At 49.9% G+C, this 26,846-nt stretch overlaps 1 protein-coding gene across 16 annotated transcripts in view; it reads left to right on the forward strand.

Annotated features, from left to right (window-relative positions):
- Positions 1–26,846, forward strand: part of PTPRS (protein tyrosine phosphatase receptor type S) — a 276,924-nt gene that overhangs the window by 198,250 nt on the left and 51,828 nt on the right. For 12 of the 16 annotated variants that reach the window (XM_075903067.2, XM_075903072.2, XM_075903074.2 and 9 more), the window contains 7 exons: positions 11,713–11,982; positions 14,199–14,780; positions 15,811–15,944; positions 16,128–16,272; positions 21,942–22,247; positions 24,190–24,383; positions 25,436–25,462. In XM_075903067.2, the coding sequence (XP_075759182.2) occupies positions 11,713–11,982; positions 14,199–14,780; positions 15,811–15,944; positions 16,128–16,272; positions 21,942–22,247; positions 24,190–24,383; positions 25,436–25,462 (1,658 nt within the window). The remainder of the gene's footprint in view (positions 1–11,712; positions 11,983–14,198; positions 14,781–15,810; positions 15,945–16,127; positions 16,273–21,941; positions 22,248–24,189; positions 24,384–25,435; positions 25,463–26,846) is intronic. The other 4 variants (XM_075903075.2, XM_075903082.2, XM_075903080.2 and 1 more) reach the window with 2 other exon arrangements.

Consider the following 26,846-nt stretch of genomic DNA (forward strand, 5'->3'; position numbering starts at 1 on the left):
GTATTCAGTGAGATGTTGTCACTCAAATGGAAATTCTGGATGTGGGGCAGAGAGCAGGAAGGTGTTTTGTATGTGCTGCACGGGAGGTAAGGCTAGGTGAACCCAGGAAAAGACTGGAGATGTTCATGTGGCTAGAGTGGAATTCCGTTCTAGTGGACACTCCTTTAGGGACCTAGAGAACCAGTGGTTCCAAAAGGCCTAATATCACTAAAGAATATTTGGATATTTGGATTTAGGGCCACATTGTCAAAAGATATTTAGGCACCTAAAGATGTGGATGTAGGCGCCTGTTGAAGTTTTCAGACACACCTAAGAAGATTAGGTGCCTAACTCCAATTGATTTTGAGACTTGGAATTCTTTTTAAAATCAATATGTTGACACTGCAATTAGACAACCAGGGGTGGCCTGTGCCAACTGATTTGGGGTCATGGGCTCAGGCAAAGGTGCTGCTTAATTGCAATGGGGTTGTTCGGGCTTGTTGCTGCAGCCTGAGCTCTGGGACCACCTTGCAGGGCCGTATAGCACAGGCCAGCCATGGATGTCTAATTGCAGTGTAATCAGACACTTCATGACTACAAATAAGGGCTTGGCCCCTGTCTTGCCTGGATCTGGCCCCCCAGGCTCAGCTTTGGGGAGCCCGTGCTAGTGCTCTAGCCCTTCCGTCACCTACCTGCAGGCCTGGAGCACACAAAATCTACTAGCCTGGACCCCCCTATGCTCTGGCGTGCAAGGGGAATGTGGGGAGTGTCTTCTCAGTCAGAGGCTTCTCACTTTGATTCTCACTTGTGTGCAATCCCCTCTTGATTTTTTCTGTGGGTCAGCGGCCCCTGACCCAAAAAAGGTTCCCCATCCCTACCCTCCACAGTGTGATATGAGGATGTTAAATGCATGGGACCAGCTTTCTTTCATGATTAGTACCGTTCCCACTTTTCTAGAGGGCAGGGGACCCATCGCCCTGGAGCGTCTCCCAGGCCAGAATGGTTCAGAAGGTTTGGGGCAAGCTCAGGATCAAATCTCTGTCCAACTGTCCCCTCTCAGAACTAAACCAGAGAGGCCTAAACTTTACCCAGCAGAAGAGCAAGGTTGGCCAGTAACCAGGAGTCCAGATAATACTTAGAATTCAGCCATCCTCTTCTTGAAGGTGGAGGCTAGGTGCCCCAGCCTGTAGTCAGTGCCCTGCTGCTTGGCTGAAGGAGGACACTAGGACTTGAACTCTCTCCAGGTCCTCTCCCGTATTAATGGTGAGGCAACCTGCATGGTGCACCTCAGAACTCTGTGGACTATGCATTAGCAACCTCTAAGCCTGTAGAGTTGCTGCTGCTGAACATCCTTGCCATAGGAGAGGTGAATTAGTAAGATTTAAGCATCTCCAAAATGGCACGGGGCATGGTATTTACTGAATGTTTCAGGAACACAACAAGTTGTGTTGCTCTAGGCATGACCCCAAACAGTAATCCGGTATGTGTTTCAGTGGCTGCACAGTACACTTTCAGTCCCAAGCATAGGTATAGCTGATTGTTCCTGCTATAGCTCTTACCCATACGGCACCTGTGCCTTTTCCATTATAGCCTAGCCTTTGCAGTCCAGTTCTTGCTGAGAATGTTCCAAATATTCTGCAGGGTTCTAGGAAAGACGCGACTTGGTATGGATTCACAGGTGACAGCAGGCATGGGTAAACAGGTAATAGAAGAATTCATTAAAGTCAATTAAAATGCGTGTCAGTGGGGTTTGAAGAAGCGTTTTTTGGAGCTGAGGTTGACCATCTAATGTAGTGGTTCCCAAACTTTTCGGCATCACGCCCCCTTTTTGATTTTTGAAAAACCCTCCCAAAATAGCAGCAAAACTTGTTGAGAAGAAAAAAGGAACTGACCGGGGGAGCAAAACTTGATTGGGGCGGAGGGAGAGGCTGGGTTGGCTTGCACCGCCCCAGAATTTCTTCATGCCCCCCAGGGGGCATCCCCCACCCCCAGTTTGGGAACCCATGATCTAATGTTTCAGTGAACTCAGCAAATAAAATTCAACACATGAATTAAAAATGTGTAATTCCAAAAACAATCTCACGCCCAGATCCTCAGTTATTTAGGCCCTGACTCTGATTGAAATCTGTGGGAGTTAAGCAACTAAATACTTCTGAAGATCGGAACCCCAGTGCCTTACCCTAGAGAGCCAGGCAGATTTGGGTCACTCAGGACTGTTAATCCAAAGCAGGCTGTTGCTCCAGATGTGCCTCAACAGGCATGTGGAATGATGTCCTGTGGCGAAATCCGTGCACTTCCAATTCCTGATAGAGGCCAAAGAGAAGGAATTGCAGGACCATTCTAGAATGCAGAGACAGGCAGGGGAGTATCATTCCATTGCAAGATGCTCACCTGTTCTCAAACCCTGGGATGGGGGGTGAAGGTGGGAGAGGGCCTTAATACCAGTCCAGAATAGTGTTAATATGTTTTAGAATGCAGCAAAGGTTGGGGGATATAATACCATTCTTGATCCCTGCCAACTCATTCTAGATCCCCCGTAAGTCCATTTTCCACAACATGTTCGGGAATTCGGAGGAGGGGGGACCATAAAGCATTTCAAAGCACCCCCTCCCCCACCCAAAAGTGTCATCATAGCACTTTTAAAGAAAGTCACTCCAAGCAAAGGGGACACCCTGTACAAGTTGGGGTGTCCTTCGCTCTGAAATTCAAGAGTTTAAATATATGTATACACAAAGCAAACAACTTTGCTGTGTTTCTGCAGAAGGATTTCTCACCAGGAAAAGCAACTGGAAACAAAAAAAATATGTGTATCTATAAAGGGCACTTTGCAGGAACACTGTGCTGTACTGATCTCGAAATCTCTGCCTGCCTGTGTCTCTTACACCTTTTGCATTGCTGTTCTCTTTGTTTTAGGGGAAAAAATTAGATTACACCTTGTCAAATTTTTTTTTTTAAAAAGCCTGTGTCTAATATTACAGCAGCTACAATGAAGCTGCTTGGAAATCAATTGGGCTTTGATTATTTTGTATTCACTCATGTAAAAGCAAAAAAAAATAAAAATAAAAGACCAGAGATGTTCAGCCAGCCTGTCGCTCAACTGATACGTTTAAATGACAAAATAATAATGATGGGGAAAGTACTGACTGCAAAATTTCCTCCAGACCAAATCCAGACCTTGGCCTGATTTTTATCTTTATAGGATTAATGAAATTAGGAAGGAGCTGGGCAGGAGGAGGAAAACCTTCTTGTCCTCTGGAAGGACGGAGGTGGGATATCTGAACAGTGTCTTGCCCCAGTGGAGTGAACTGCAATTGGAATGGGAAACAAGGGAATGGGAAGGAAGAGGGAGAGGCGGCTGTCTGGAGAACAGAGGGGGCAGAGAGAAGGCTACCTTTTGGGAGGGGAGGACAGGTGTAATCTAAACTTCACTAATAATGTAGAGGCTGCACATTATTTTGGCACCCTTTCCCCTACCCCTGTTCTCATTTTGGAGTAAGACAGAATGACTCCTGTCTCGCCAAAATGGCCGATAATGTCCGCCTTCTCACCTCATTCAGAGCAGCAGCTTGCTGAGTGTCAAAACGTTAACACCATTTGGTTTTGTTTCAACCAGTCACTTCACTTTTATTCCTTCAAGTCTTAATTTCTCTTTCTTTTATTTATTTATTTATTTTCTTTCTTTTTTTTTACTTGGTTTAATGTGAATCGGGGTTTGAAGTGACGGGTTCTTGTCTAGCATCCCTTCCCTTTCCCCCATTCCAATATCTTTTTTTCCTGAGCTAATCCAGAAGGGGGTTAGAAAGTGGAGTCAGCACAAACTGATTGATCGGTCCTCAGATTTCTCTCACCAGCCGTGTCCTGGGAACACCTTGTAAGGACGGATTCTGGTGTTGCAAACCAAAACCTGGATCTTCCAGTGTCTCTTCCGAGCAGGTCTGTAAATCTGCCCCTTAGAACATCTGTGTCCCTCGTCACATGGATCTTCTGGCTTGCTTTCTAACCGGGGAGAAAAAAAAACTTGACAATGTTAATTAATATCATCTCGTTTGTCATGACTTATTGAAAATGCCACTCGCAGAACACAATCTATGTTAACTTATCTACATTTGGAGGAAGCAGCAGTAAAACCAATGAACTTTTCCTGGCCCATTGGAAGTTAATAACCACAACCCTTCTTTAATGTGTTCTGTTTTTAATGAATTTGATGTTAAATAGAGTTTAACTCAGGGCATAGCTATTTGCTTGTGTCAACAAGACACTTGACTACTTCCAGCCAACCTAACGTCATGGGTCTTCCTACGTGTCACCTTGTAAATAGTGAGCTTGTCTTGATGAGCAGTACCCCTATTTAAAAAGTGCTTCCAAGAGAGTTGTGTGTATGTGTGTCTGTGTAAAATTGTGGCGAAGAAGATATCCAATGCAGAAGTCCCAAAAGTACAAGGAGGGACTGGATCCTGAGTCTTCGATCAGGCCCATTTTTGCATAAAACTGGCAAACGTTTGAGGGGCTCAGAGCTGTTGCGTATAGAGTGAGTGGCACCCTTCTCCGGACCCAGCCACAGAACTGGGTTAAGAAAGGGGCTTTAGAGGCTGCAGTCCAGGGCCCTTTGGGGAACATGCTGAAAATCTGTAGAGGGTATTTCAGTTCTGTCTAGTGGTGAAAGCAGGGACTCCTCTGTTCTGTTTTGGGCCCTGACAATGACTCATTGACCATGGGCACATCACTTCTCTGTGCTTTAGTTTCCCCATCAGTGCAAGGGGGATAATAAATAATACAAATATCTGAAAAGCTCAATGAGATTCTTGAATGAGAAATACTATAGCAGGGCAAGGAGATTGTTGTGTTTTTGTGCTGAAAAATAACTGTCCCAGAATGTAAATACAAGTAGTCCTATGGCACCATAGAGTGTGTCTACACTTGCCCCCTAGTTCGAACTAGGGAGGCAAATGAAGCATGCCGAAGCTGCAAATCAAGAGCAGGATTTAAATATCCTGTGCTTGATTAGCATAATCGCGGCCGGTCACTTTTAAAATGCCGGTCGCCCGATTTAACATGCCGCGTATAGACACGGTAGTTCGATCGGAAACCTTTCCCTCAAATTAACTGTTACTCCTCGTGCAATGAGGAGTAATAGTTAATTCGAGGGAAGGGTTTTAAATTGGACTACCACGTCTATACGCGGCAAGTTAAATCAGGCGACCGGCATTTTAAAATGGTGACCAGCCGCGATTATGTTAATCAAGCACAGGATATTTAAATCCTGCGCTTGATTTGCAACTTCAGTATGCTTCATTTGCCTCCCTAGTTCGAACTAGGGGGCAAGTGTAGACATACCCTTAGAGACTAATGAATATATGGGATCATGAGCTTCTGTGTATAAAACCCACTTCATCAGATGAGTTGATGTGGCATTTACAAAATTTGGGGTATATATAACAGCAAAAGAAATTACCTGCCAATTGTAGGACCAGTGTTAATGAAGCTAATTAAGTCAGGGAGGGTGTGCCTCATTCACAGTGTTTTGTATGGAGATGTGAATATCAAATGTGGGGAAATTGCCTTTGTAGTGTGTTAACTAGTTAAAATCTTTATTCAGCCCTAAATTGATAGTGTTGAACTTGTAATTGAACTCCAGTTCAGCTGTCTCCGTCTATAATCAGGTGATAAAATTATTTTGCTGAAGGATGGCTACTTTTAAATATGTTATTGAATGTTAAAATAATTTTAAGGTTAAAATGTTCCCCTACAGGCTTATGTGTGTTACCATTCCTGATGTCTGATATTTGTCCATTTATCCTTGGGCGTAGAGCCTGTGTGGTTTGACCAGTATGCATGGCAGAGGGCCATTTCAGGCACTTGATGGCATATATCACATTAGTAAATGTGCAGGTGTATGATGTTGTGGCTTATGTGGTTAGGTCCTGTGAGGGTGTCACTTGTATAGCTATGTGGACAGAGTTGGCAACTGGGTTTTCTGCAGGGTAAATTCCTGGTTGAGTGTTTCTGTCGCGTGGTGTGTGACTGCTGGTATTTGCTTCAGATTGGGGAGCTGGCTGTAGATGAGGACTGGCGTGTCTCCCAAGGTCTGTGAGAGTGAGGGATCGTTTTCCAGAATAGATTGTATATTGTCAATGATGCGCTGGGTGATGACCCGTGATATTTTGTAATTTTCCTTGTTGGGCCTGGGTAGGTACTTGTGGGTACATGTCTGGCCCTGTCAATCTGTTTTCTCATTTCCCCAGGTAGGTATTCAAGTTTTAAGAATGCTTGATAGAGATCTTGTAGGTGTTTGTCTCTGTGGAATTGGAGCAGATCTGGTTGTATCTTAGAGCTTGGCTGTAGACCATGGATCGTGTGCTGTGTCCTGGATGGAAGCTAGAGGCATGCAGGGAAGAATAGCAGTCAGTAGATTTCTGGTATAGGATTGTGTTGTGACCAGTCAGCTCTGGAGCCCTGAGCCTCTGACTGGGAGGGGCTGATTAATCACCTGTGAAGCTGTGCCGCCCCACAGCTTAAAGGGAACACTGGTTGTGACCATCATTTCTTTGTACTGTAGTGTCCAGGAAGCCGGCCCCTTGTGTGGACTGGTCCAGGCTGAGGTCGATAATGGGGTGGAAGTTGTTGAAATCCCTGTGGAATTCTTCAAAGATCTCCTCCCCTTGGGCCTATATGATGGAAATGTCATCAGTGTAGCGTAAGTAAAGGAGAGGTGCTAGGGGACCGGAACTGAATGAGAATCCTGAAGGCGGCTCAGCTCAGGGGAAGAAGGGAGGTAGGAGTTACAGGAAGTTTGTTGCAACCCTGAATGAATTGTTTCTAGAAGCAGAACTCCCAACTACCCTTCCACACTTCCTGGGGTTTACTCCCAGTCCTTTGAGTGGTCTCCGATAACCTTGTCAGGAGCTCCCCGGGTTGCATTTGATTTTGCTTTTCTGGCTGCTGCTTATGAAACTTAATCTGGGCATGAGCAGCCAGCACTCTCTGCTCAGTCTCTCCCGGCTGCTTGAACCTCCTCGCCCCAAGGTTCTGACCTAAACACTGACCCGGAACATCTCAGCTCGCGAAAGCTCATGTCACCAGTCAAATAGGAGTGATACAGCTATTAAAATAAATAGCAGTCAGGGCTTCCAGTCTGGCTCACTTGCAACCCAGGCCCTTATCAGCTCTCCAGTGGAGGGTCTTTTGGATGTTTCCTGTTAGAGTGAGTGCGATTGTCACTGCCCTGAGCCGCGCCTGGCCTGTATTCATGCCTTCTCTGCATGTCTCCTGTGCTAATGCAGGAGCAGCAGTCATTTCCCTAGCTTGTGTGCATGCGTGCGTGTGTAGGAAACTTCTTTAAACCAGGATACTGCCCACAGAGATGCTGCACCTTACCAGCCCTTTGGGTCCTTGCATGCTATGTGGTGAACCATGTTCCAAGTATCCCCTTCCCAGGATTTCAGGAGCTCAGTCTGGCATCAGGACCTGCCGTTTGCTTCCCGCTCACTATGTATGCTAACTGACATTGAAGCAGGTAACAGGCAATGCTGCACCGAGGGCACCCCAGGGTTAGTTTGGGGTGTTGCAACGCGGTGCATTGGCCGAGCAGCCCTCAGCTTGTGTTTTGCGAGTGGGCCTTATTCCCCATCCTCCATCCCCAGCAGACACAGGCAGGCAATGCTGGTTTGTTCCCTTCAGACTCCGATTCGCAGCACTTCGCCCCCATTGAACGATGCTTTACGGTTAAGAAATTCTGATTTGTTCTTTTTCTTTTTCTTTTTTAATTAACCTCAGTTTGAATTTGACTGTCTTGTTCTGTTTCCATGACAACTCGGTGTTTGCATCCCACTTGCCCTTGTTTGTTGCTGTCAATGCTGTTTGCTGACTGGCTCTTGTCCGTCAGTGTGTCTCCCCATTTCTCCTCAAACTTCCCCACCCCCACCTCCCCCAGGAAGTTACATATCAGCCCCTCGTTGGAAGGCTCATTCCCACCCCCTCTGATCTGTCTGCATGTGACCCCACTTGTTTCTTTTCAAGTATTCTCCATCTTGTCTCAGATGTGACTGGCGCAGTCTTCGTGTGGCTCCATTTTCTGAAATGCCACCACCTCTGAAGAAGCAGGACTTCCTGCGCTTGCCAAGGCCGAGCGACCCAGTCAGACTGGATCCCCGTGGAGAAGGCAGTGGAAGGAAGAATGGGAGCAGCAGCTGGGACACCTCCCGCTCTTCTTACTAGGGCTAAGAACTTGCCTGCGTGGGGAGCCTCCTGCCTCTTTGCTGCAGCCCATGCCAGTGGCCAAGTGTGCTTTACCACTGTCCCTCTGTCACTGCTGGTGTCTAGGTGCTTCTCCTCAGCCGGGTCCCAGGTGTAGAGACGCCTTCCCGCTGTCCTGAACCCAGTAGGTCCTGTCAAACCCCTCGCTGCCCCGTACCTCTCCCTAGCTCATGTCAAGGTGGGGACGCATTCATGCTCCTCTACTATGGGACCTCCCTAGTGCTGAGTCTCCATGCTCTTCATTGCCTGAAATCCCTGACTCTCCTTCTGTCCGCCCCCCCCCCCCCCCCCCCGCCCCAGTCCCTGTCCCAGGAGAGCTGCTGCCGTCTCTGGATGACCACACAGAAGTAGCTCTGCCCTCTCTGGTAGCAAAGTGGGGAGATCGCCCCTGGAGATGGGGAGGTGGGGAAGGAGGCAGGGCTAATTTTTCCATCGATCCTCCATTGCAGGGAAGCAGCTTTCAGCCTGTTGGTAACAGGGATCTGGGAGAGGGACACACTCCTTAGTTGACTTATAGGCCAAGAGTAGCCAGTGGTGTTATACTAATGCTCTGTGGTTTTTCCTGCTCTGAATGATCTGGGATGCAGCACCTCATGATCATCTACTGAATGGTTCACAGTCTTCTCCCTTCTCCAAGCAAATGAGCAAATCAGGAGCAGGGCAGGCGTCTGGGCTGGGTGGGGAAAGCTATGTCAGATATGGAGAGAAAAAGCTAAGCAGCTAGCATGGGGCTCTAACCATGCATCCCTCGCCCCTGTGCAGGAAAGTGTGAATTTCCAGCCCCTCCGTGGGTTGTGCATTAAAAAGAGAGCTGTGGGAGTGATGGATGTTTTGGTTCATTGGCAATTCCTGAAAATCAGAGAAGGGGAGAATTATTTTGAGTGGAACAAACCATTTTGTTGGTCCAGAGATTAAATGTTTTGTTTCAATGACGAGCATTTAAAATATTTTTTCAAATAAAATGTTAGGAAATGTCAGAACCAAATGTCCATTTTGAATCAAAAAATTCAAGCATCTGGTCTTCTTTAGTGATGGATTTTTGCAAAGGGAGGAGAATTTCAGTGGTAACATTTCACCCAGTGCTAATTAAAACTCCATCCTTCCCCATGGCAGGCCTTGTCTCTCCAACTCACGGTGACCGTGAGCATCCTTCCTCGCTGAGTGCATGCAGGTATTACATAGACACAGACTTCCCCTCTAGTTGGAGGAGGGGGATGCTTAGCCTCCCCTCTCCCTCCCCAACCTCTATCCTGCCTCCTCTCCCCAGGGCACCCCATACCCACTTCTCCCCTGCTCCTTCCCCTCCCTCCCAGAGCACTCTGAAAACAGTGAAACAGCTGTTTGCAGCAGGTGGGAGTTTCTGGGAAAGAGAGGGAGGAGTTGGCCAGTGTGGGTGCTGGGTAGCGGGGGAGTTTGACTGCCAGTGGGTGCTGAACACCCAGAGCACCCATGGAGTCAGCACCTGTGGGGTATTATATAGGTATCTCTGAAGCCTGCAGGATGCATTCTCACACAGATCTTTCCCCTGTTGCTACAATTATACGTGCAGCCTTTGTCCTCCCTCCTGGCACGGGAAGCTGCCCCATTCAGCTCTTTCCCCACAGAGAGTATATCTTTCTGGGTCACCCGCTGTCTGCCCGTGATCCTGCTCTTCCACCTGGACTCTATGGGGTATTAACCTCCCCCCCCCCAATTATACACAGACTCAGTGGAATGTATGAGGGGGGATTAATCCAGAGACGGATGAGGGCTCATGGAAATGAGGAGAATCATGTGGATTGGTAACAACTGGTGAAGATCTCACATGCCTAGGACCAGCCCTTGGGCAGGGAGGGATTTTGTGCCCTTGTACCTTGGGCAGCCAGGTACAGTTAGTCTCTGGGTTGGATTTTTATGACCAAACTTTTCTCTCGTCCCTTCTACTTTTGATATGTGAGGAAACCGTCCAACGGTCCATCCCAGTCATTTCAGAAAATGGAGTCACGGAACCTGCGCCCTCTTCTCTGCGTCCATGTTCTTCCTGTGTAGGGTCTGGAAACTGCATCCACTTCTCTGCTAAGGAGATGCACAGAACATGTCACTGTTTTCTCAACGTTGAAGTTTCATTACCTTGTTTTTCTTATTATTATTAATTCTTATTCTATTTATTATTCCGCCAGGGCTGAGATGTGACAATGTGAGCCACCACATTGGGTCACATCAGCTAGAAAAAGTATGCAGCATTAAAGTCGGTTTCCCCCTCCCCTTCCCCGTCTCTCTCTCTCTCCACTCTCCTCTTCCTCCTCCTCTCTCTGTCTCTGTCTCTCTCTTTTTCTCGCTCTCACTCTCTCTTTTCAGTATGTGGGCATTTGCTAGTGGCCCATCAGTTATACTTCTCTGCATTTTCTTCTCTTTCTTTGTCTGTCTCTTTCTCTCTCTCTTTTTTTAACCTATTTTGCATGATGTTTGTGACTCTGAGAGCTGCATCTATCGATGGAACCGTGTCAGATCTTAAAGAGGCTTCGTTAGGGTTTCTATACCCGAAAACCACAAAAATTTCATTAGGGTTTCTCATCTTTCCCACTCTCTCACGTTCCAGGTGGGGGTGGGAGGGCTCCTTCCTCCTGGACGGTTCTCTCTCACGCACAGACACACCCTAAATTCTAGCCTGCTCTGGGGCCTCCCCCCTCTGTTTTTACCTCTCAGGTGACTTCTCTGGAATTGGGGCAGGAGACCTCTTTCGCCTATTTGGTTTCTCCTTGGATTCTCCCCCCACCCAACAGGCCTTTCCAACAAGAGCAAAGCCCTGAGAGGAAGCCTTCCTCATCCCTTCCTCACTCCCTCCCCCTCTTCCTCCGTTCCCCTCAACACTGACCAGAAATGAGAGCTCGCTGGTGTGAGATTGGTCCTTTCCACCTGGCATGTATCCACTACTCTGGAGAGGACCAGTTTAAAACATGCCGGTAGGCTTGTTCCAGATTTCCATGAGAGAAGGAGGTGGAGAGGCGAATGAGATCCCACTGACAAAGGGCAGGAAGCAGAGGCTGTGAGGGTGTGGGGTGGGGAGCCAGGGCCCCAGCAGCTGTGGAGAAGATTGTTGAATGCCTGCAATGCCGGCACTTGTCAAGTAAAGATGAGAAATTGCTAATAAATTTTTGTGTATTTATCTGTGCTGTGATGGGTCTAATCTTGATCAATGGAACCCTGTTGCTATGAAATATCGCTTTTTGTCTATATTCTATATCTTGTTTGTGAAGTAACATTTATTTGAAGTTTAATTTTTTTGGTTTTGGTTTTTTGAATTTTTTTATTTTTTTTAATAAAGGGAAAAAAAGATGAGCCCCGTTTATATTTAAATGATCTTCTGCTCTTTTTTCTTTTTCTCCCCTTTTCTTTCTTTCTTTTTTCTTTCTTTCTTTTGTTTTCCTTTTCTTTTCTTTTCTTTTCTTTTCTTTTTTTTCCTTTTCTTTTTTTTGTTACCTCTGTGCGTCTCGTCCACAGTTCGTCGGGTGGCACCTCGCTTCTCCATCCTTCCAGTCAGCCATGAGATCATGCCCGGAGGTAACGTCAACATTACCTGCGTGGCAGTGGGTTCGCCCATGCCGTATGTCAAGTGGATGCAGGGGGCAGAAGACCTGACGCCCGAGGATGACATGCCAGTGGGCCGTAACGTCCTGGAGCTCACCGACGTCAAGGATTCAGCCAACTACACCTGCGTGGCCATGTCTAGCCTGGGGGTCATAGAGGCCGTGGCACAGATCATAGTGAAATGTAAGATAATGAGCATGTGGGGGGGGCGTGACCATGCATGTGAGTGTGCATATGTGTGCAAGAGTGAGTGAGCATGCGGGTGCATGGTCATGCCTATGAGCATGCACATGTGTGTAAGTGCGAGCAATCCTGCAGGTGAGCATGCACGAGTGAATGTGTGGTTGCATGACCATGCAGGTGAGCACGTGGGTTTGTGGTTGTGCTGTGCTCATGTGGCTATGGGTGGAAGTGTGCAAATGCATGTGAGCATGTAGTTGTGCGACCACCCGAGAGTATGAGGTCGTGCTCATGCACATGGGCACATGGTTCGGTGTGAGAGAGATCAGGGAAGAGCACGATTGTATGAGCATATGGGGCCATGACTACACGCGATCATATGGGCATAAGTGCATATGATTATGGACAGATATACATGTGGGTGCATGAGCTTGCAGGGGCCTTGATGTGCATGTATGTGTGCACAGATGTTTGTGAGTGTGCACATGAGGATGGCATGCTAGTGCACGAGTCCTCAGTGCACCTGTAGTACAAGGAAATCCCCAGCTGATTGGAAGCCGCTAGTCTCACCCACTTTCGATCACTGGCTTGGGGCCTTTCTTGGCTGTAGCAGTTGTTGTTATCAGGGAAACCAAGATTCAAAACCTGCACGTTGGTTTCCATCCTGGGTCACGAGGCTGTCGGACTGGTGTGTGGAGAGTCTTGGGCAGCCAGGGTCTGGGACTTGCATCCCCCTCTTGTTCCAGTGTTGGAACAAGACCTCGAATACCTGCCCATCCCTGGCATGCACTTCCTTGCACCATAGCCTCATCTTGACCTTCTCTGTTGCCTCAGCACATGGGACCTCCCAGCTTGAAACTTGTGATTCCCAAGAGGAGCACAGATGTATGGCTTGAAGACTTCCCTCTTCAGCTGGGGGAGCGTGAGCAGCAGACTCCTTTGGTTAGGAGACGTGCCGAGTTGATGTCTGCTTTGAGCACAAACCCCGTCCCTAAGAGAATTTGGGAGGGAGAAAGGCATGCTTGATGGATGGAAACTAGATTCCACTTGGCCAGAGCATGTGGGAAAGGTGCTGTCACAATAGCAAGGAACAGGAACCCCTGGGAATCCTTGCAGGAAATTCTACCGGAGCTGTTTGCATGGGGGGCAGATTGAGTCTCTGTCAGAAAGCAGCTTGGGGCTGAATTAAAACTTTTCTTTTCTCTTCTCTCGTATTCTTTTCCTGTCTCCTAATATTAACCCTAAAAGCTGATAGCTGGGATGCATTGTTTCTGCCTCCAAATATTCCACCTCCCCAGATATGGAGCCTATTGTCCCGCTGGCACCTTCTGCCTTTTGTCTTTGTCTTTGTCTTTCTATTCCTGTATGGAAGTCGCTGCAGTATGTTCCGGCATGAAAGTTGAATCGGGAGACAGAACTAGAAAGGGTCTGGGTCTACTCTACAGCATGTGCTTGGAGTACATGCTTCAGGGGGTGGTCTAGACCGTGTATTTGGCTAGGCCCCAGATACAGAGCTTGCATCACACTCCAAAAGTGCAGGGAGAGTAGGTAAGTGTGGGGCTCCAGTGCGTGAGAGGCAAGGGGGCGGAGGACAGAGCGGGGATGCACAGGCCACAGGTGGAACTCCAAAGGGCTGCAGGTTGCCCATCACTTTCAACCTTGCAGCCCACTGAGACGAAGGAGGGCCACTCATGCGGCCACTCACTAGTCTTGGTTGTCCATCACTGGTCTGGAGAGCACATTTTGAGGGTTTGGAGATGGGGAACTCAAGCAAACTTGTTCATTTGCAGCTTTATAGACTGCGAGAGAACTGCCTAATTCTAGAGAGAGCTGTCCAGTGACTGCGTACTGTAGGCACAGAGAGAGCCAGAGATGTCCAGGTCTAGGGACAGCTAGTGATGTTAAAGAGAGATATTTCTGTGATCTAGAGGAACAGTGTGAACCCCGTTTTCCCAAGCACATTGGGAGCTGGTAGATGTTCAGTTGAAGTCTTCTATGTTAGTGATCCAGATGTTACGTTGAATGGTTCCTTTTGATGGAGCAGTTTAAGAAGGGTAATAAAGAGCATGACTAGGTTCATAATATTTCAGCAGCATTTTACTGAACAGCCTTGCTCTACCAGGATCTGTACCATGCTGCCAGCTCTTGGAGCCCTAACTTGCCAATTAGACACCGTTGTAACATATGGTTCTAAAGTGTTTGTTCTTCCCCACCCTCAGCACTGCCCAAGGCACCTGGAACGCCTGTGGTAACAGAAACCACGGCAACCAGCATCACCATCACCTGGGACTCAGGGAACCCTGACCCTGTGTCTTACTACGTCATCGAGTACAAGTCCAAGAGTCAGGATGGCCCTTACCAAATCAAAGAGGACATCACCACCACACGCTACAGCATCGGAGGACTCAGCCCCAACTCAGAGTATGAGATCTGGGTGTCTGCCGTCAACACCATTGGGCAAGGGCCTCCCAGCGAGTCCGTGGTGACCCGCACGGGGGAGCAGGCGCCTGCTAGCGCACCCCGCAGCGTCCAAGGACGGATGCTGAGCAGCACCACCATGATCATCCAGTGGGAGGAGCCGGTGGAGCCCAACGGGCAAATCCGTGGCTACAGGGTGTATTACACCATGGAGCCGGACCAGCCGGTGAGCAACTGGCAGAAGCACAATGTGGATGACAGCCTCCTGACCACAGTGGGCAGCCTCCTGGAGGACGAAACATACACTGTCCGGGTCCTGGCCTTCACTTCGGTGGGAGATGGGCCTCTCTCTGACCCCATTCAGGTCAAAACACAGCAAGGAGGTAAGTTCTGGGCCCCTGTAGACACAGACAGACTGAGCGGCTGTAGCTGGCTCACAGTACAGTGATAACACCAGGCCCAGGGCTCTCTCCAGAGCTCCTCCTCTTTACTGATCATCTTCAGCTTAAACAGAAATAGACATCTGGGGAGGAAGTGCTGTCCAGCGAGTGGAGCAGAGAACCCAAGAGTCAGAATTCCCGGGTTTTGTTCCTAGCCCTTGTCAGGTACAGTGTGATCTAGTGGTTACAGGAGGCAGCTATGAGATAGAAGTCCTCTGTTGTGTCCTTGCCTCCCTCTATGTAACATTAAGCCCATCACAGTAAAACAGTGCCTCGGTTTCCCCACCTCTAATGTAGGCTAACTAATACTCACCTCCCAGGGTGTGGTGTCCCTAAAGCGTGCTGAGAGCCCCTGGTTAGAGGGACTACAGGAGGGCTGAGCCGTATTTTGTCTGTGTCTACTACTACCTGTTATAGCAGGCCCGTGACAGAAGGTGTTAGAAACCAAGTGAGATGCTGGCTGTACTCCTTTGCATGTCATTTCCCAGAATGCTCTGTGAACAAACAGAGGGCATGACGTCACTTTGGGCTGAGTTCCTCAAAGTGCCATTCTCTGTCAGATACTCACACCCTCCCTCCCCTGCTAATCGGGAACCTCATTCCCGCTGCACTCCTGCAAGCCAGCAGGGAAATCCGCTCTCCCTACGCTAGAGTTACCAGAACTGTCCAAGCCATGGAGAGGCCGAGAAAATCACTCGAGGGATTAGGGGGCTGCCTCCCACACTGCCTGGCATGATGGACACTGATCTTGAGTCCAGCAGCTGTAGATGGTTTCCTGCCCTGGCCCTGCAGAGTGACTGACACTGGGATCCTGTAAGGACTGACACAGGCCTTCCTGCAGGAGTGATGGGAAAGTAGGACCATATATCCTAGGGGGCAGAGTCTTCTAAATAGCCCAGTAACCTGGACCCTGTCTCTCTCTCCCCCGCTCTGTCCAACCCCGCCTTGTGGATTTCTCCTTGGCCTATGGCAGTTCCTGGGCAGCCGATGAACTTCCAAGCAGAAGCCAAGACGGAGACCAGCATCCGACTGTCATGGAGCCCTCCCCGGCAGGAGATCATAGTGAAGTACGAACTCGACTACAGGGAAGGAGATCATGGCAAGATGGTGAGTGCTGGGGGGGGGCAGCAGTGGGGACTGATGGTTGTGCCTCTTTCCCCTGCAGAATGGCAGGACCCCCCCTTAGCTGGAGTGGCTGAGAGGTGTGGAGAATAGGACGGGCTTTTGGTGGCGGTGATTGTCTCTGCTCTGTGTTTTTATTTTTTGCTTCCTCCCCCCATCCCCTTCCAGGTGTTGAAGACCTTTGATCCGACGACCTCGTTCACAGTGGACGGTCTGAAGCCCAACACTGAGTATGTCTTCCGGCTGGCTGCCCGCTCGGCTCTGGGCCTGGGGGCCTACACCCCGGCGGTCAGGGAGCAGACCCTGCAGTCTAGTAGGTGTCTCTCCTTTCCCAGCCTTGTCTGAGGGGAAGACGGTCAGGGAGCCACAGATGGCAGGCACTGGGGTATGGAACCATGGGGAGTTCACAGCACCATCCTCACGGGAGAGGATTGCGTGGCTGGGCTACTTTGTGGGGAGGGGGGTTTCTTGGTACTTATGGACCCCACCACCACCTCTCTCACTGACCTAGACAGCTAAGGGGTGGGCGGGCCTGGGGCCAGGGCACAAGTTAGCTCTCCCCATCCAAGAGGGGCGAGCTCCATCGGGCCTCGGTGCTGAGCATGTTCAGTGAGGACAGCTTTCTCCCTCCCCCTGTGAGGCTAAGGTCTGTTCAGGAGCAGAAACTGAGCAGAGGAGAGGGACACACTGAGGGGTTTGAGAGAGATCTCTGGAAGAGGTTCGTTAGCCGGGGGGTAGATGGTGATTAATAAAACTAACATTGTCATCCGTCTGAGGGAAAGCAGCCTCACCTCATTGTTCGTAAGCGATTTCATAGCCTGGGGAGACAGGCTGCTGGGGGTTGGGCAGAGCTGAAGAGAGGGAGAATGTGGGGGAAGCGGGGGGTGTTAACGACACCAGGATGGAGTATATATAACCCAAATGTGCTGGTTTTAGTTTAATGGATTGTCTCCCTTCGCTGTTGCCCTGGGGACGACTAGCCCTGGACGGCAATATTTCAACCTGGGCTTTTCACAGATCTTTGCTTTTAAATGAGGTGTTTTTTCACTGCATGAGTGGCTGTGGCAGCTGTTCTTTGTGTTTTCTGTCTCCTCTCATCTCTACTAAATCCCTCGGCCGCCGTTCGGAGTAGCCGTGAGCAGAACTAGCTCAGAAATGGCTCCGGTTAGTGTGTGAGCGAGCAAGCCAGCTCCCATCGCTCACAACCCTTAACAAGTGGGAGCGGCGCGGCCAGCCTCGTCTTCCCATTTTAATTGTCAGCTCCCCTTCCCTCTCTCACCCAGGAGCTAGAAGAAAGGGGAGTCTCTGTTTCTACTTCAGACCGAATTTCTTACTGGGGCTTTCTCAAGCCTCCAGTGCATTCAGAGATTTGCTTGTTTGTCTGTTTGCTTCCTTCCTTCAAATGTGTTTTCTTTAAATCGCTATCTCTATAAATTGTTTCCTGGCTTTGCTGGTTCCAGTGCTGACCCAGTTCAGTACCCATAGAAGGAACCAGATGTACTTAATCAGCACCAAGAAATGAAAGGCTGAGTCGAAAGGATCGAGAATAGGCGTCAAACTTTCCCACACTCTGCTTCTGTTTTACCAGAGCTTTTCGTTCATGGGGCTGGGTGGGGGGAGGATTTGGAAACTGGGCTTTTCTGTGGATACAAGCAGTCCAGACGGGTTGGGCATCACAGGGAAGGGGTGAGGGAATGGCTGTAGGGCCTAGCGATGTGGGAGGTTTCCCAAAAAAAGAGAGGAGATCCGTGGGGAGGGGAGCAGGGACTTCTCTGGGGATCTTTCTATCCTGGCAGTTGCCCAGGAGAAGGCGAGGTTTGTTCCATTGCTCTGTAGAGGGATAGCCGTCAGCTTCATGAATTTCATGCTCTTAAGAACCTCAGCTGGGGAGCTTTCAGCATTTTGTACAGCGGTGAAACGTTTTTCCCTGGCCGGCTGCTGGATGAGCAAGTCAATTCTCCCCGGTCTGGGTGGCATCCTTCGGCTCACAGACCTTCTGGCTCGGGCAGGCTTTTGTGTCTTACCTCTGCAGCTCCTTTTCCGCTCAGCTCCTTCCTGGCCTGCTCCATGGCTCTCTTTTTCTCTCCATCCATCCATCTGCCTGCCTGCCTCCCTTCCTGTCTCTCTCACGCTCTCTCTCTCTCTCTCTCTGCATGCCCTCACCCTGGTGAAGCCAGCTCCCAGCGCCCCCCCTCCCCCTCCCTCCTTGCTGCCTGGGCAGTTTCTCATCTTGTCTCTGCCACATCAAAGCTTTCCCCCACCCCAGCCACCTGCTGTGGTGTTCTGTGTGGCTTTTTTCCCACTGGTCTCAGCTGTCACAAACATGCATGCATGGCCCGCCGCCCCTCCCTGCATGCATCCCCTGCACAGCCCCCTCTACATCTCCTGTCAGGGTGGCTCTCCCGAGCATCATAACCAAAGTAAAATCCATTAAACTAAAGGTAAAGTATCTTTTTCTTCTTGAAGTAGCTGGGTTTTAACTCTTCAAGTACCAGAGACAGAGATTGGAAAATAACAAATCAAACGCTTGGAGGCCTAAGACAATGTCACCCTTTCTAAGCTAGCTGTGAAGCCCTTAGAGTTTCTTAATACCTCCTTATTCAAAAATTTCTCCTGGTGTAGAAAGCAGGTGTCACCTGACAAGAGCGGCAGGGGTGAGGGGACGTGGGGGATGGGTAATAAAGGAAACGGAGAGGTTTTAACCTCTCTGCTCCTTCCTAAGGGCGATGTTTCCCCAGTCAGTTGCTCTGATTCTTCACCCCAAAGAGACTCTGAGTGAAACTAAAATGATCTAAAGTCTACGGTACCTAAAGGGTTAAACACGTTGTGTCCTAGGAGGTCAGTAAGGGTCATTCTTGTGGCTTGGACAGTCAACTTAAAGCCTGTAAAAGATGCAGCTGAGGTGAGTACTGGCTGGTCTCAAGCTGATTCACAAATACAGTCCACCCTGTCTCTGTGCAGCCTTCCATGCTCCCACGCACCCTGGGACGCCTGCAGCCCCAGGGGAGGAACGGGTGGGGGAGCAGTTCTCAAAAGGCTTTTGCTTGCTGAGAGCGAGATCCGTGGGCACACCGAGTTCCATGCTTCGCAGCGGGCTCCCTGCTGCGTGGCAGTCCCCTGTGTAGTCAAGACATTTGGTAGAGAGGTGGATCCCAGCCCACGGAGTGGGCTCTGGGCGCTGCTTTGTCCGCTGCACACAGCTCTCTGGGCCAAGTGGAACACATGTCGTGTGCGTTGCACGTGCACAGACCTCCCCCCATTCCCACGCAGGTTGGGCTGGATTGTGAAGGAAACTCACTGTGCCATGAACTCCCAAGGGCGTACCTCCAGCATGGCCAGCACGTGGTGGGTGTTTTCATCTGGGTGCTGCGGTCAGTTGAGAGCGGTGTGGGGCACAGGTGGGCCCCACCCCTGCCTCCCCTTTAACCTGAGAGAGTGCTACAAATGATCCTGGCAGGAGGTCTTGCTCTGGGGACATGCGACAGGTCCTCATGCTGGAGCTTAGAGGGTGAGTGAGACAGTGCCAAGCACCGCCGCCGCTGATGGAAACAGTGCAGGGCCCAGCTCCGTGCCCTGCCTATGGGGGCTTTCGTTAGGAATGTCAGGAGCCTTAGGCTCAGGACAGAAAGGGTAGGTCCGGTCAGACCCTCTCTGCAGTGGGTTTCGCAGCCCTTGTGGCTTCAACTGGGTTTGCAGGAGTGGAGGCAGTTTTTGACCCCACCTTGGGGCTGCCCTGTTGGGTGCAAAGCACAAGTAGCTGGAGTCACCTGAGGCTGTTTAGTCTTCCAGTTCTGTATGACAGAGAGACTTTGATGCCTCTAAGACACAGACCGGGGCAGCACAGCAGCTTGCTGTCCTTCGTCATCTTGAGTGGTCAGGCCAGGGAGAGAAGAGTCAGTTACGGGGAATCTGGCCGCACGATCACCAGTCTGTGTGCTGGTGACTGTCAGAAACAAGAGAGATCACAGGCTGATAGTCTGTCACTGCTGCCACAGCAAGGTCGCCGGGGAAGGGGGAGACTAGCCAGTGTAGAAGAGCTAGTAGTTGTTAGGAAAGGCAAATCTAAAAGCGAATAGTTTTCAGAAACCCACCAGGAGCTTGGTCTGGCCTTGTAGCTGAGTTTTTCTTGTGCTCTCGTAAGAAAGTCTTATAAGTTAGCAGTTGAAGCTTGGAAGGTAGGTAAACAGACTGGGAGCGCTCTGGAAGGATTTATTTTATAAGTCAATATTATTTTATTATTATGATTTCCTTTTCAAGAGATCTTTCGTTTTAAAATTAATGGATTGATTTATTTTTGGTTTCAAGTTTATTTCTTTGGTTGTTTGTTTGACATGTTTTCTATTATTTGGCGTGGCTAGCCAGGTACTGGAGATCATCACCGTTAGGACTAGAACTTTGCCTGGTCACTGCCTAGAAATCTCCTTTTATCGATGCAAAGGAGTGAACTGGGGAAAACATTAATTGTTTTGTTAAAGGAGCTCTATGAAGGCAGTTTAGGCCCAAACTTAAGGTTTTCGGTGCAGGAAAGAAAAAAGATCTGACAAAACCTAATCTTATTAGAAGAGTTTATATTAAATTAACAAATATGTGAAAATCAGCATTTTTTAAACTCCCATATACTGTAAAGTTTGCAATGCAAACACAACAGTACCTGAAACCTAGAAAGGAAACGGAACTGTATGCACAGAAGTGAAACTGATCAGTCTCTTTTCACTATCCAAGCAAAGTGAAGGGAAGGCACTACACAAATGATAGCCCCCCCCCCTTCACATGGTAACCAGGGTATATGTATTCATCCTAACTGGCCTCTGGAGTTTTGCAAGCACACTTCAATCAGGGGCTGAAAATCTATGTAGTGAGGTGTGGTTTATTAGCTTAGAGCACATTGACAGCCTTGATTTGCAAATTTACCAGCCCATGCCCGCATGTGCATCACGAGCCCTTATTGGGTTTATAGATGATAACACACGGGCACAGGGAATTTAAGGTGAGTTTTGTCAAATTGAGGTGCCTAACTATGGCTTTAGGGCTCTGATTTTCCAACCAGAGACACATTTTGTTTTTCAGAAAGTGCCAAGAACGCGCCCTCTGGAAATCCAAGCTCCTAGGGTCAGATTTGCAAAGGTATTTAGATTCAGGTAGGTGCCTAATGGAGCACCTAGGAGGCACTTAATTTCAGTGTAGACCTGGCCTAAAGATGCAGATGGGTGCTTAGCAAGATTATCGAAAGCAGATCTATACTAGGGGGCAATGTCGAACTCAGATATTAAGTTTGAGTTACCGCGACATCTCCACTGCAGGGAGTTGATGGGAGAAATCTCCCGTCGACTCCTCTCTCTCCAGTGCAGTACCAGAGTCAATCGGAGCACAATCAGCCGTCAATTGAGTGCATCTTCACCAAACCTGCTAAATGGATCCTCAGGAGATCAATCCCTGCAGCACCGATCTCTGAGTTAAGTGTAGACAAGGCCTTAGATATCTAAATATCTTTGAAAATCAGATCCCCAGTCAGTGCTTTCTGCAAATCTTGGTGTTAGGAAGCCAAGTTAAAAATCTTTGGCTTCATGCAACTTTGCCAGCTCATCAGAAGCATAACTTGCTTTGAGTTGTACCGAAGTTCGCACAACATCTTTAAAAACAGGAGATAAAAGTTGCCCCATCCAAGGAGGGAAGGGAAGGGCTGGTTGCTCAGTTTTAGCTACCCATAGCTGAAAATGCAGGAAATCCTGTGCTAGCCCGCTCTGTGTTTTATTCCTTTGCTTTGTAACATTTATGTTCCAATGCCCGTTTCATTTCTATTGCCTTTATTTAAAAACAAAAACAAAAACAACCCTCTCTTCTTTTTAATTTATCTTCCTAAACCAAATTTTTTGTACGTTTTATTTTAGACTTTTTGTTACCATTTTCTTTTATTTTTTTTATCTTTCCCATCTTTTGTTTTTTCCCCTTCTTCCCTTCCCCCCTGAATTTTCCCCCTCATAGAACCGTCTGCCCCCCCTCAAGACATAAAATGCGTCAGCACCAGATCCACCGCCATTCTGGTAAGTTGGCGGCCTCCGCCGGCCGAGAGCCAAAATGGTGTCCTGGCTGGATACAGCGTCCATTATCGAGCTCTGGACTCTGAGGACACGGACCATAAGGAGGTGAATGATATCCCCCCAACCACCAATCAGATCCTCCTGGAACAGCTGGAAAAGTGGACAGAATATCGCATCACCGTGGTGGCGCACACGGAGGTGGGGCCGGGCCCAGAGAGCTCGCCAATCGTCATCCGAACAGATGAAGATGGTAATTCCATCTCTTTTTGGTCTCCTTTCCTCCTGAGCCCCCCACAAATACCTGACTGAGGAGACTTCCCTGCAAAGGAAAAGACGCTGGATTTTTGGGTCCCTTTTGTTGCTGCTTTTTGATGCACAAAGAAGCCCTGCAGAGTCCTCCTGGCTCCACACCCCACATTTCCTCACCCATCTTGCCACAAACATGGCTCTGATCAGCCCCTCTGAAAATCAGGCTTTCTGTGGCTTTCTTTTCCTGCTTTATTTATCTATTTTCTTTTTAAATAACCAAGCATTCCGGTCTTGTCCACACTGCTTTCCCCAGGGAGTTCTAGGGCAGGCTGAAGAGCTAGCTGAATTATGACCTCACAGAACATAGAATCTGAGACGTTGCGAGTGGACAAGATTTGTAGCCGGACGTACTTAAAAATATGAGAGGGCTCCTTTCCTCCCATCCTTGTTAAGACAAATTTAATTCAAAAACCTAAGAAACAGGAGAAAGGAGCTTTTTGTTGAAGGATTAACACCGCAGCCCCTCCATGTAAGAACGGAGAGTGCTTGTATTCCAGTTCTCTGGTTCTTCTGAGGAGATCTTAAGCAAGAACAGAAAGGACTTGATTTAACTGTTAGTTCTTAGGTAAACGAAAGCACACACAAAAGGGGAAACAATCTAAAAACCAACAAAACCTTTCTGGACTTTCTTCCTCCATCACAAAGAAGCAAAGAAGGACCCACGTCCAATGTTCTTTTCCATTGCAGGCCTTTTTATCAGCTCTCCCATTTGCCTGTCCCTCTGCGTGTATCCTAACACAATACCCACTGATGGAAGTAATACCTTGCTTAGAGCAATAGGAGACAGCAGGAACTGCAGAAGCACCCGAAAATGGGGAGGCCTCAGGTGCCCAAACCATGGCCTCACCTCTTGGTGCCATCTCCTGAGGCCATTTCCTTTCTCTGAGGTCCAGCCCTATAGCCACCACCAGGCCCAGCCCGAGTCATTTTGGCGCCCCTGGCCCCAGGCACGCGGCACCACCCCTGGGGCGCACGGTCCTGCCTCCGGGCGCACGGCGCATGTGCGGGCCCACCCCCGGGGCCCGTGGGTGGACGCACGGCGCATGCGCTGCCCAGTCAGCCCAGCCACCGCCGATGGCGCGCAGCCCGGGGCCGCCCAGGGCAGGCTGCACCTAACTGTGCTGGGCCCTGTGGCCGCGGGGGGAAGGGCGCTGCTGGCCGTTGCTGCGGGGGTTAATACGGCTGCCCGGCTAACCCACCCCTGAGGCCTGCCTCTGCACCACCCCTTCCCTCAAGGTCATGCCCCCACTCAATCCTCACCACTCCCTCACTGTCCCTTGCTCTTACAGCCGGTAAAGGTTTGAGGGCCATAGCCCCTGGCCCTGCATCCCGACCGCCCCCCTATTCTGGCACGCCTGGGAGACAGAGCTGCAGTGTTGTCCTGGCCAGGCTTCCCTAACCTGTTTGTGCCAAATTCCCTTTCCCTCCCAGTTCTGTTCCATGCCCTGAGGTCAGTTTGCTGCTGCTGAATACCAGATGCATTTAAATGCCAGCGAGAGGAGGGCTTGAACGGGCTGGTTCAGTTCTCCCCCGTGCGTGAAACCAACAGAGCCAGTGTTTTCCATGGCTAGCTCCTCAGAAATCAGGCTTGCCCCAGAACGGTATAGCTCCTGCCAGGCAGGCAGGCCTGAACAAGGCGTTCATGGAGGGAAGATCGAGCTTCATGCGTGCAGCCCACAGAGCTATGCTGCAGTGGTCCAGACACTGCCTGCTCACCCCACAGAGCCTGAAAGCCCATGGCAGATGTGGTGGCCTTCCCCAAGTCTGACTCTCAGCCCGCTTGCAAGGCTCTAGATGGAGTATGTGCCTGCTCCTTGCAACTCGGATGGGCATCCGGCGCTAACTCATAATGCCTGCACTCCCTTCTCTCTCCCTCCCCACAGTGCCCAGTGCCCCACCTCGTAAAGTGGAGGTGGAAGTTCTGAACTCAACGGCCATCCAAGTGTTCTGGCGTTCTCCAGTCCAGAACCGCCAGCACGGGCAGATCCGTGGCTATCAGGTCCACTACGTGCGCATGGAGAATGGCGAGGCCAAGGGGTTGCCCCAGATCAAGGACGTCATGTTGGCGGATGCCCAGGTGAGGACTTTTTGCCGCTGTTCCTCGCCCATGGAGCTTGGTGGGGAAGGTGTTTCGGTTATAAAAGATTGACCTGGAGTTGCCCGGGCCCTTAACCCAATTAATCGTTGTTTTTCTTCATTTCAATCATTGCTCTGGGCTGGGGAGAGGGGGTTCAGGATGCAGGCTGCCCCAGGGAGAGAGGACAACCCCAGCCCCCTCCCACCGCAGCAGCTTGGGGCCAGGTGAAAAGCACCATGCAGCTTCATGGCCACTGCAGCTCCGGCAGCCACAGCCGGGGGAGGGGTGCATAGTGAGGAATGGAGTGAGGAATGGAGCAGCCAGGGCTCTTTCCCCTCCCTGACGAAGGGGAACAGGCAGCAATGTCTCCGTACGAATCGGGGGCGGAGGGAGAGTTTCAGCCTTCCCCCACCCTAAAGGGCATCTGGGGGTGGAAGGCTCCGGGCTGGGGCAGTGTTGGACGGGCTTTCACCTGCCTGATGATTCCTTTTTTCTCTATGGTTTTATGCATCCCTGTATGCATAGGGGAGAGCTTCATTCCCCCATAACCAAACCCTGACCTTGCTTTAAGTTATAAGAGGAAGCTGTGTGCCGAATTTGGTGGTCCTAGCTCGTACCGTTGGGGGGAGTTGTTGACCAAACAGACAGACAGACTCGCTCACTTGCCCACAGACAGACAAACTCTCAAATACATCACAGATGAGACCCAGCGTGCTGGCAAACGAGGGCCTTGCCATTTTCGGTTCATTCCCGTTTCCGGCCTGTAGCGGTTGAGGAAGAGTGTGAACCGTTCTCCTGACACGGGGATAAGTAGGCTCTGTCCTTCCCATTTCTGGGAGGCTCAAGTCTGGGCTCCATTCCTTTAAACCAAGCCGAGTGGGCTACAGAATCTACTAACCTCTCCCCTTCTGCTTCTTCCTTCACCTTGGCCCAGTAACCTCCAACCTTCAGTAGCCACTTGCCTGGGGACTTCTTCCTCATGCTCGCTCGCTCTCTCCCCTCTTCTCCCTTTTGTGATCTCACTTGCAAATCCTCTCTTGTTCTCTGCTCAGTGGGAAACAGATGACACTGCTGAATATGTAAGTAAAATGCTTCCTGCCTGGTCCTGGTTCTGTCCTGTCCCTTGCACCCTCTACATTTGTGGTGTGACATTGTCCCTTCCTTTTTCCTCAGTGCTAGTCTGTCTATTTTCAAGCCTGTTACGCTGTTCCTATGCATCGTTCCGCACCCCGATCTGTACGCTTCACAGTGCCCCAGTACGTGGCGATACCGCAAGGTTCCCCCCCGAGCTCTTAGGGAAAGCCGAGTCAGCTGCTTCTCAACAGTGGAAGCAATTTGGACATTGAAGTGGGACCGGGCTAAGCAAGCTTCATGTTTAAAGATGGGCTGCTGGGTGCAAGATCTGCAACTATATCTGGACCTGGTCCGGGAAGAGGCTAATAGTGCAAAAGCTGCTAAACCATCTGGACTTGAATGTGAGTACTTGGTGCCATTAGAAAGCTGAGGTTCCCAGCTGTTCACTGGTGCAAAGCACTCACGTAGCCCTAGCGACTCACAAGTGGCTGGACCTTAAATCCAACTTGGGAGCATTCCTCACAGCAAGGGTAGAGTTTGCCCACCCGATCCCTTGGTCCTTAGTGGATGCACTGGCTCCAGCGGAGCTGGCGTGAGTCTGTGCTTCTGGGCTAGGGTACTTGCTTCCAGCTGTGGTGCTAGACACACCTCGCATGGCCATTTACTCCTGCCGTTTGAATGCCGATGGGATTTTGACAGCGACTGTAGCCACAACATCATGGGGAAGGCGTTCCTCACTTGGGCTAGCCGGGACTGAGAATTCGGCTACTAGAATAAAGGCACTAAGGCTGAGATCTTGATTTCTGATAAGACTGCGTGGCTCTCATCCAGCACTTCTCATGAGAGCGTCACAGCCTGGAAGGCATTTATCCTGACCACGCCCCCATGAGGCAGGGTGTTGCTCTTTCTCTCCTTGTACAGATGGGGAACACAGGGTCTGTCTCCGCTGCCGTTAAAAACCCGTGGCTGGCGTGTGCCAGCTGGCTCAGGCCACGGGGCTGTTTAATTGTGCTGTAGATGATTGAGCTCAGGCTGGAGCCCAGACTGTGGGACTCTGCACGGTGGGAGGACACCAAAACTTGGTTGCACCCCCAGCTCAAACATCTGTACCAGAGTTAAATGTCCCCTAGCCTGAGCCCTGCAAGCCTGGGTCAGCTGGCAAGCAGCAGCCACAGTTTATAACTGCAGTGCAGATGTAGGGTATGTCTACATTAAGGGTACGTCTATCACTAGACAGCCATGCTAGCTGTGCTCGGGTGTAACGAGGGGTAGTATGGACTCCCCTCCCGAGAAAAGCCCCAGGGGTCCTGGTGGGATTCTGCTCAGCTAACATAAGCTGCTGCCCATGCTAACTCTGGCTACATGGCTGTTTTTGGCACAAGCACTGGA

Source organism: Pelodiscus sinensis, chromosome 32 (assembly GCF_052426305.1).
Source record: "Pelodiscus sinensis isolate ZL-2025 chromosome 32, ASM5242630v1, whole genome shotgun sequence".
NCBI lineage: Eukaryota > Metazoa > Chordata > Testudines > Trionychidae > Pelodiscus > Pelodiscus sinensis.